The 10,979-nt window shown below is 40.8% G+C and overlaps 1 protein-coding gene across 1 annotated transcript in view; it reads right to left on the reverse strand.

The window, feature by feature from the left end:
- The window catches only part of LOC134031986 (transcriptional regulator ATRX-like), a 124,799-nt gene extending 117,763 nt beyond the window's left edge, over positions 1 to 7,036 (reverse strand). Inside the window, exons 1-2 of the mRNA XM_062475736.1 lie at positions 6,846 to 7,036; positions 5,742 to 5,788 (exon numbers count right to left, since the gene is read on the reverse strand). Coding sequence (XP_062331720.1) covers positions 5,742 to 5,783 — 42 coding nt within the window. The 5' untranslated portion in view covers positions 5,784 to 5,788; positions 6,846 to 7,036. The remainder of the gene's footprint in view (positions 1 to 5,741; positions 5,789 to 6,845) is intronic.
- Positions 7,037 to 10,979: the final 3,943 nt, after the last annotated feature.

The raw sequence follows: 10,979 nt of genomic DNA on the forward strand, positions 1-10,979 counted from the left end.
CATTTTACATCCAACCAAAAAATATTATTAGTGTATAGAAATGTAAGCATAAATAAAATGGTTCCCCGGGTGGTTGAACCCCTGAACCCCCTGCGCTCTGTTAGAGACTGTGGTAAAGACGAGGGTTGCAAAGGGGCGGAAAGTTTCCGCCCTATGCCTGGCAAGTGTGAGAGCGCCAAATTGCGTAGAGGCCAAGAGCGGTATTGCAGACAGAGGTTTCAATTATAGCTCGCAACATATTGAAAGACATTTTTGGAGCTGTGAACTTAGTAAAAAAAAAAAAAATGAACTATGAACTGAACTAGTTCATTTTAAAATTTGGGAACTATGAACTGAACTAGTTAATGTAGAAAGTGAACTTTCCCAACACTTTGTCATTACCTAGCATATTGATTACTTGGTAAACTGAAGCCATGTTCATTTTAATACCAAGTTTATTTGTATACAGTAGACTAACTTTTTACAGCAGTTAGAGTAGAATGTATGTATGTCCACACAAAAGTTGTATTATAAATGTTTGCATGCATGTCTGCTTATGACAAGGTAAATACAGTTACATTTAAAGATTAAACTTGTTATACATAATGATAATTGTAAAATAATGAATAAAACTACTTTTATAGGTGCGCTTCACAGGAGTAAATCCTAGTACCTAACGGGGGGTTAACTGGGGGTAGCAGTTAATTCACAGACAGCTATCAACTCGGCAGAAAACTTGCCTCCGTATGGCTGCGCCTCGTCCATTAACCCGTTAATGAGTAGCATCACAAATATGTGATCGTTCGAATGTTGGTCCCACAGCGTAACATCACAAATAGTGATTTCGAACATTCCAATTTAATATTTTCCTATAGTTTGTGACAAACACTTTAGTATGGGTTAGTAACACTATGAAGAGGTCTGTCCTTAAACCATTGATCAGTTAACAACAATTAAAGATAGTGATTACTTTATTACTTCTATACTGTTTAAAATGTTCTGAATATAATAAACAATGTTTGATCTATACCTTGCAATATTAAGCTCATGAGCACATGACCCTTGGTTATGTCCAAGTGAGAAATATGCCTATTAATTATTTATGTTTCTTGTATCATTGATAAACTGTCATTATACTGTTTTATTATGCCTGTATAGCCATAAGTTGGCTCTTAGTAAGGTGTGACTAGGAAAGGCCTGTGTCGCTAATGTAAGTCAGAGGTCACAATATTGCCAAAGTGTATAATGCCATGCAACTTTGAATGAGGAAAATAGAAGGAGCGACAAGGCCATTTCTAGGAGCCATATCTAAAGACCTAAACAAAAGCTATCTGGCATACAGTGTCCTTTAGTGTGACTACAAACCAGGCTCATTACTTTAGTTTTAATCTGTATTTGGTGGCATGATAAATATGATTTCTTGTCATTGCATGCCTTTTTTTAATTTCCATGCTATCACAACAAAAGTAAGCTAGTCTATGAAGCTAGGCAACCTGACAAGGCAGAAGACAACAAGTATAATGGAAAACATAATGGATGAGACAGAGGCATTTAGTGATGGCGACATTCCTGATCATCCATGGCCATATGTCAGAGGCATGTCTGCACCCGTCAATAACGGCCCTTGGAATTAGAAAATAAACATAAGTTCCAGATCCGTTCACATTTGTGAATGGCATTGCATTTGCAACCCATTTTTGAGTGTCGAAGTAAGATTTCACATGGTCACATTTGTGAGAATTAATAACTATGGCATCAGATTTATGACGCTTGAAAGTGTCTCGAGTGTTGAAAACGACCAAGTGCCTCCCTTGGTTCCTGCCCCCAAATTTTAAGCTCATGTCAACTTGCATGAGCAGTACTCAAGTGCATGGGCAGAATTAACCTGTGAAAGCTTCCCAGCGCTCTCAAAGCAGAAATTCTCACACTTGTTGGCTTTTTTGGTCTCTCAATAAGTTGTATTCACACTTGAGGCTGCCTGTACAACTCTCAGTTGTTGAACTAGAGGGGATTGATATTGTGTGAGTGGCAGTCAATCTGTGCGAAAAATATTTCTGTAGGAAAGTGACATTTGTTCACCGTGAGCATCTTTTATCACGCTCAAAGCTTTTCAAATAAATCTGACGCCATAGTCAATCTTTCCATCAATGCAAAACTAGGATAGGCCTATGCAAATTAAGACAACAATGAATCAGCATGCACAGTCATTAATACTAGGGGTGGACAGTGTAGAAATATACCGGTATGAATTTGGTTTATGATATGGATTTTGACTCGGCTATCAGAATCAGAAACAACTTTATTCGCCAAGTAAGTTTGCAAAAACAAGGAATTTACTATGGCAGAAAAGGTGCATCCGGTAAACATATGAGTTTTAAATATAAAATGTAGAAAATCGAAAATATACAACAGTATCTACATAACTCTATCCACTACTATACAATGTAAAAAAATAATATATATACAGTATATATATATATACACTAAAAATCAAATAAGATATAAAGAAGAGTGCAATGTGATTTGTGCAATGAGCAATAAGTGACTGATGAACTTGACAGTTTTAGTGGCAGTTGAGGTGTGCAGGTCCTCGAGAGATGTCAGCCGATCACCTTCTCAGCAGTGTGGATGATACACTGCAGTCTGCTCTTATCCTTGGCCTATGATGGCTATATAGAAGTGCACCATCATTGTCTTTGGCACGTTGAACTTCTTCAGCTGCCGCAGGACGTTCATCCACTATTGTGCTTTCTTGGTGAGACAGCTGATGTTCAGTTCCCACTTGAGGTCCTGGGAGAGGATAGTTCCCAGGAAGCAGAAGGCCTCCCCAGTGTTGACTGGGGAGACACAGGGTGATGGGGCTGAGTGGGGCCGGGTTATTCCTGAAAGTTGGGCTGGGTTCTTCCTGAAGTGGGGCTGGGTTCTTCCTGAAAGTGGGGCTCGGTTCTTCTGTGCTAACAGCTATACCGTGCTAACAGCAGTAGAGCCTTCCAGAAATAAGATGTCACAGCCCAATTCACGGCATAAAATTACCATACATAACTTTAACGCAATATCGCAATCAATCTACGCAAGCATCGTGAGTAATCTTCCGCATCCTCATAAACAGTATTGCAGAGATGGACAAGAGCATCGAGCTTTGTCGTTCAGTTTGATATGACACAACTTCCGACGTTTACAGAGACTTAAACATAACAAATGCAGTATGGAAAAGTGTAGCCATGCAAGCAAATATTCCAGGTTGGTTACAATTGTGAAATGTTTATTGTAGGCCAACAGAATCGAGTATTCAGCAATGTAATAATTTGTTATAGTTAGGTCATTACAAATATTGAAGAGTTTTCTTGTGATCCCAAAAAGGTACTGTTGAAAGCTACATATTAGCACTTCTTTCAAATTTCCGTTAGCTCTTGTGTGAAGTACAGCGCTCTAGACTTGTCCATGTTTGTAATTGGCCATATTTGCAAACACGCCCCTATTTATTCAAACAAGCTCATTGCTCAATTGGGGAAACCTGGGTTGTGTTAAGGAGTTGATAACCACGTTTGTGATCCTGCTTAGCACGATTGCGTTTGGTAGGCTTAGTGAAGCAAGAGAATTTATCCCGGGCGTGTTGAACTTGCTTCGTAGTACAGGGCCCATATATTTCATTGAAATAACATTTGGAATATTCATATCTCAAATGCTCAGTACTTCTATAGCAGTGGTTCTCAAAGTGGGGGGGGGGGGGGTCGCGAGACAACGAGGGGGGGGTCGCAAGATGATTTCCAGAAATCAAGGAACATTGTAAAACAATTAGAAATAGCATATTTTAGCCAAAATTTTAACAAGTTAAAAATAGTAGTTAAATTAATGCATGCAAATAAAAAAAACATCAGCCTTTTAATTTTCCATTCACTGTAAGTACGGCAAACCATCTGACATCCAACCAGGAGGACGCATTAGTTGAACTGTCAAGCGACCGACCATTAAAATACATTGTTCTCAGCCAAAGACACAAAGAGTTTTGGATTTCAGTGGAGAGGGAATACCCATGGCCGCGGGAACTAGGGGTGATGAGGGTGCTGCAGCACCCCCTGATAGCACGAGAATTTAAAATAATATGACTTGAAAATCCACCACCGCGGCACAGCCCCGCAGTAGCGGACTGGCCATCAAGAGCACCCCCTGATAGCACGAGAATTTAAAATAATATGACTTGAAAATCCACCACCGCGGTACAGCCCCGCAGTAGCGGACTGGCCATCAAGAGCACCGGGAGAAGAATAACGATGGAAAACCAGGCTAAGAAACGTAAGAATTAAGAGACAAAAATACATCACCTTCACAAGACAAGGTTTTACCAATTGAAAAACAGTTGTTTATTTTACACTAAAGCTCAAAAAATATTTAGCGCTCAAATAAAGGCCCAAAAATTTGGCTTGCGCGCTATGCACGCTCACATTTACTATCGAACTCCCGAACTATCATCCCATCAAACTCAGAATGTGCATGCATTAGCAGGTTAGCTGTGGTGGCGTATACGGGGGCCGGTTCTGGTGGGCTGGTCAGGATCAGATCCGGGGCCTATTTTTACTCCCACGTATACCACCTCCGTGGATGCGGGGGTCGCGAGTCACTGGCACCAATATTTTAGGGGTCGTGGACTGAAATGTTTGAGAACCCCTGCTCTATAGTAATTTGAAACTGTAAGCACAATATATTTTGAAGGTGAGTTAGGGCTTGAAATTGCAACCATTTTGGTTGCATGTGCTCCCAAAATTGTGTTTCCCTACCAGTGTTTTGGAGGGACTGGCCACCCCCCCCAAAACGACCTTCCTCCCCCCTAAAAGTATGACAAAATATATATATAATTAGTCTATATATTCTGACCCAAAAATGTCATACATAGACAATTTGATTCTTGCTCGTCGCCTCAAAAGTTTGATTCATTTGCGACTTAAGTTACCGCAACGTTGCCCTTTTTGCGCATTGTGGTTGCACAATGCAACGTCCTGGAATAGCTAAAATATTGGAATAGCTAAAATAGCTTCTCTTGCTAGGCTACCTGTTCGCGCTCCCAGGTATCTCAGTGCCTTGCAGGGCCTGTCACGTGTTTTTCATTGAATGGGAGGCAAACATTAGGTCTACCACTCCCCCTCCACTCCTAGGCAAAACACTGAAATATATTAGGGAGCATTTCTGCAAGTGCAAATAATCGTTATGGTCTGACTTTTAATTTCTTTACAAAACGCTCGCTAATTATGAGCTGATACAATGACCGGTCTAACCTTCTATCCAACATTACACAACCATTTCAACTTCATCTTTACGTTCTTAACTTTAATGCAGATTTTAGATTGGTTAACAATAGCTGTCAATCACTCCTTGTCACCATCACTGCGCTCCGTTGTCATGTAACAGGGAGCTAACTCACATTCAAAATTTGAAGAGCTGAAAAGACAATATGACATTTTTTGGTGGGTGCGCCTACATTTTTGCTGATGCTCTTAACTTTTTAAAGTTTGGAGAACCAGTACTACCAAGTAAAGAAGTTCATTTCAAGCGTTGTGAGTGTATGTTATTTTATGATTTGTGACTTGTTTTTTCCTTATTTGATGGCAAGCTGGTGGTACGATAGGTAAATATTGCACAATGAGAAAGAACTAGTACAAAGGAAAGAGTCCGAAATCTATACACTAGGCTAAATAAATAATCACAGCAAGAACATTGTAGTAACTGGAATTAAATCCTCTGTGTTGTGAAAAAACTAACAGACTAACCTCCTCCATCATTTGGTCGGTTTCAGCTGAAGCTTTACTCATTTTACCTGCAAATAAGGACAGAAAATACATAATAAGATTTGCGATGCCAAGATCTGTGCCATTTATTAATATCTCAATGGTAAACTACAATGAATGGCATTACAAGTGTAACTAGTTCTTTGTCAAAGATCTGGTAAAATAATAATCTGAGTGGACTAAGGGTCCCCAAGTCTGGGGTTGACCTAGTTCTGACTAGTCATTAGGTGGGATAACAACACAAAATTGCAGCACGATGTTCTGTTCTCTGTGCTGTTTTGTATTAAAATATTTTGTTGGAGGAAAAAAGTATACAGCTAGCTGTATAAACTGCAATACAGCAATCTGCTTAGGTTTCATTTGTGTCTGTTAGCTAGCCCAGCACATGCACCGCTAAAAAACACCCTAACTGGCTGAAGACAAATGTTTTTAATAAGAACATTCAAATATATATTTAAGTAGGTGCGTGCACAAGACAGCAAGTCACCATATCTATATCAACAAGCATACCAGTGCACAATTTTCGAAATAGAAGTAGCTAGCTAAGAAACACTAGTACTACTACTCCTTTTCACATTAGCAAAGCAGTACAGGTAGCTAGCTAGCTAATTCTGCAAACTCGGGAGGTCAACATGCACGCGATGCAGTGAGAAGACGTTGCCCTGGCAACCTTGCAACCCCAGCGCATGCCGCATGCACAGGCATGCATGTAAATGCTTGCATCAGCCCATCCCTTATATTAAAATAAAGTACATCCGATTTGGCAAACCAATCGTTCACACGAACAATTGAGAATGCTACGCCTCACACATTCGAACATTTCCACGATATAGTTAGGCTTATAATAGCTGTAGGAAATATATTCGAATGGAAGTCAACCAAGCTCTGAGAGTTACCCATATAGCTACTTAACTAGGTATACAGAATAATGACATACGTATAGTGCTAGACTTTCAATACATAGCCAGGCTAGCTAGCATTAGCGACCATTGCCGGCAAGAGACTGGTGTTAGCCTCAAGCTAGCCAAATGCTAGCTTTGCATCGATTGCAAGAAGAAAAAACGCTACCGTACACACAGTTCATACCTGCTATATTCTGTCGTCATGTCGTATTTAACAAAAATAGACTGAGTCGCACGTTGTTTCAGAAATGTGATTTGTCCAACTAATCTTAAGCATAGATGTTGCAATTTTTGAGATTTTTCCATCCAGTCAGTAATGTCTACAGACAAAGCAAGTGCGCCATCTTGCCGGATGGCAGTAGTTGCACTAAAATGGCGCGTATCTCCTAATGCTGCTATTTGGTCTGTTTTTTTGCTGCGACCAGCAGCTCTATAGCTCTCTCTGTCGGTGCACCCCCCTTACAGTATGAATCTGTCGATTTATTTGAAGAAAATCCCCCCCAAAATCACGAATTTGAATCAAGTAGTAGGGCACCTTCTGTCCTACCAGTTGGTCAGAAGATTGGACTTGTCAGATATTTATTGTGATTTCTATTTCTTATAAATGGTAGTAGGTCAATCATTCAATCTGATTTATGTTAATCGATTCGTGTTTATAAATCCCATGATCAGAATCAGAATTCGGTTTATTCGCCATGTATGTTAGCCTACACAAACACGGAATTTACTGTGGCAGGAAGGTGCAGACAATAAACATACGGATCTTATGTATACATTTTTTTTTTAAAGGTAAAATAGTTAAACAAATTCTAAGAACTAAATCATTTAAAAATAAAACTGTTTGAACAAATAAATAAAATAGGAATAAGAATTTGAATGAGCAGCATGAGTGGGCAAAAGGTGGCTTGTGTGTAGTGCGTAGTTAATGTCAGTGGGAGTCGTTGGCCTTGTTGAAGAGGCCAGTAGCAGATGGAAAGAAGCTGTTCTTATGGCGTGAGGTTTTAGTCCTGATGGACCGCAGCTTTCTGCCAGAGAGGAGTAGATGGAACAGGGAGTGTCCAGGGGGGAGGGGTCGGCCACAATCTTCCTCGCTCGCCTCAAGGTCCTCGAGGTGTGCAGGTCCTCGAGGGTAAGCAGATTGCAGCCGATCACCTTCTCAGCAGTGCGGATGATACGTTGCAGTTTGCTCTTGTCCTTGGCAGTGGCAGCAGCATACCAGATGGTGATGGAGGAGGTGAGGATGGACTCAATGATGGCTGTGTAAAAGTGCACCATCATTGTCCTTGGCAGGTTTAATTTGTTCAGCTGCCATAGGAAGTACATCCTCTGTGCTTTCTTGGTGAGGGAGCTGATGTTCAGTTCCCACTTGAGGTCCTGGGAGAGGATAGTGCCCAGCAAGCGGAAGGACTCAAAAGTGTTGACTGGGGAGTCACACGGGGTGAGTGGTCCACAAACATCTCCACTGTCTTAAGAGCATATTGCTCTAAGTTGTTCTGGCTACACCAGGTCACCAGGTTGTCAGCTTCCCACCTGTAGTCAGACTTATCCTCGCCAGAGATGAGCCCAATAAGGGTGGTGTTGTCCGCAAACTTCAGAAGTTTGACGAACGGATGACTGGAGGTGCAGCTGTTGGTGTACAGGGAGAAGAGCAGAGGGGAACGGACGCAGCCCTGAGGAGATCCGGTGCTGATGGACCGGGAGTCAGAGACTTGTGTTCCCAGCTTAACGCACTGCTTCCTGTCAGACTGGAAGTCTGTGATCCACCTGCAGGGGGAGTCGGGCAGGTTCAGCTGGGAGAGCTTGTCCTGAAGCAGGGCGGGGATGATGCATTCAGATCTGTTGTTCAGGTTGAATATAATAATTATATATATTATATATATTATAATAATAATAAATAAATGCACTCTCTGGCTGACTTTATTAAATAAAAAATTTACAACATTTCCAACTTTGTAATAGTTTGCAACTATTCAAACCATGGATAACTCTTAAGGCCATTGCACACTGAGTCCGAAATTCGTGTCCGAAATGTTCACACGTTAAAAAATAAATACGACCTCACGTTATGTCAATCGCGCTTACACACTGCCTCCGAATCTTTTGTCCGTCAAAAAAAAGTTCGGATCGGGTTCGATTTTCTGCATTTTTCGCATCCATAGCCAGAATTTTGATAGGTTTTTGGGCAATTCAGAGCCACCAAATGTTGAGGCTGACGATTGCGAAAAAACGCATACGAAAATTTCGCACTCAGTGTGCAAGGGCCTTTAGTGTTTGAACTTATGAAATATTGCCCCATATTTAACTGGGTGGGTGTCAGATGGCTAAGCGGTTAGGCAATCGGACTACCAATCAGAAGGTTGCTGGTTCGATTCCTGGCTGTGCAAATTGACGTTGTGTCCCTGGGCAAGGCACTTCACCCTACTTGCCTCAGGGGAATGTCCCTTTACTTACTGGAAACTAATTTAGTAATACTGTTTAGGGACCCATTTTAAATGCATGTCCTTTCTTCTCATTCAACAATTTATATGTTCTTTATTTTATTTAGAGATGCCATCTTAAAAAAAAAAGAGAACTTCAGAGAAAAGGGGGAACTGTGGTGAAGCGTCCTCTTCAGGTGCACACACGAGTAAGGCAGCTGCAGTCTCCAGTATCTGATCCCACCAGCATACGTGGTGCCATGTGGATATGCACCTCCACCTAAACATCAGAGGATGTGGAGGCCTGGCAATCACTCCAATAGAGCCTCTATGCCCCTGCAATTGAGCTTGAGTGCCCACCCATTAAAACAACAGCTGTGGCGCTACAGAAATTGTGGCTTATTTTACTGCTGCACCTGCGCTGTAAATGTTTGCAGAACTCCAAACTCCACCTGCTAGAGATATGTGAGGTAATCTATGCAATGTTCATCCCAAAATTACCAGTGGGTTTAAAATAGCAATGAAGAAGGCTGGATGGACATGAGTGTGAATTGTCTTCCATATAAAGATCCTGTAAAGTGGAATTGAAAATTAGTTTCAAGTTCATCACACCACAGAAGAATGTGTTGTTAACTACCCATCCAAATTCGAATGAAAAAAAACACAGACAAGTATGCTAAATTAGTCTTTGAAATCGTGAGAAAATCAGCAGTCTTCTCTGCTTGAGACAGGGGGGCGTGTTGCCTGAAGGACCTGAATCTCCGCCCCCTCGAATGTATTGAATTTAGCAACAACAGCAACACTAGCTAAATCAATTGCAGATATCAGAACAGACCTACCTGCAGTCTCTGAGTGTTTTATGTATTAATTACTTTGTCTTTGCATCGTACCAGCTGAGGAACAGAATGCAACTGTCTGTGATCTGACGTAGATAGGTTGCTGTGATGTACCTTTTACCTTTTCGTGGGCATGCAATAATGTGTCATGTACAAGGATATTAGGCCTAGAATTGCACGAAAGTAGGCTATGCAAATTATATCAACATGCTTGTTGCTTGATGGTGTGATTAATACAAGTTGCAAATGTCTATTTAAGAATCATTTTGTGTGCGTTTTACGTAACCGTAAACTAAAAAGATTATAAACTTAAACAGACTACAAATATGCTGCATGTTTGCGTAGAAATTTGTTGGTAGTATTCTAGGAACTGTAGTATTTTTTTTCTATATCTATTTTTGACTTATTTTGTCCACAGTTGATATCATATTTGCATAATATGAAATATTTACTGACAGTAGACTCTTATGAAAGCCATACTTTATCATTACTGTCTTAATATGTAAATATAGCTGCAAGCAGCAATAAGGTGGCCAAGCAGGTCAAATGTCCCAGAAAACATTTTAGAAATCCTCAGAAGAGGGTTCCGAGTACACGCAGAAAGTTTGGTGAGAATCCATCAAAGATTTGCTGAGATTCGACCCAACTTCCTGTTTGGCGGCTTATCTGCACATTTTGATGTGCAGCTAATTTCCCGGTACAGCCGTTTTCCCGGCTGTACCGGGAAAACGGTTAAAAAATCGTACAGAAGATGAAGATTGGAAAACACTTTGTAGCAGGAGTAGAGAAAAAACGTTTTTTCATTCATTCGAAATGGTGGCCTTATCAATTTGGCTGGCATCACAAGTTAACATGTGTCAGACATGGGATCTCCCAAGATATCACGAGACAAAGGAATCACTTAATAAATGCAAACAAATCAACAGTTATTGGCCAAAACGCATTTTTACTTCCTGCGGCCACTCCCAGAGGTCACATGACACCAAATTGTTTGGACATCCTCAGAAGAGGGTTCCGAGTCGAGCTACCAAGTTTGGTGTTGATTTCTCAAAGAGTTGCTGAGAT

Source organism: Osmerus eperlanus, chromosome 13, assembly GCF_963692335.1.
Source record: "Osmerus eperlanus chromosome 13, fOsmEpe2.1, whole genome shotgun sequence".
NCBI classification, from domain to species: Eukaryota; Metazoa; Chordata; class Actinopteri; order Osmeriformes; family Osmeridae; genus Osmerus; species Osmerus eperlanus.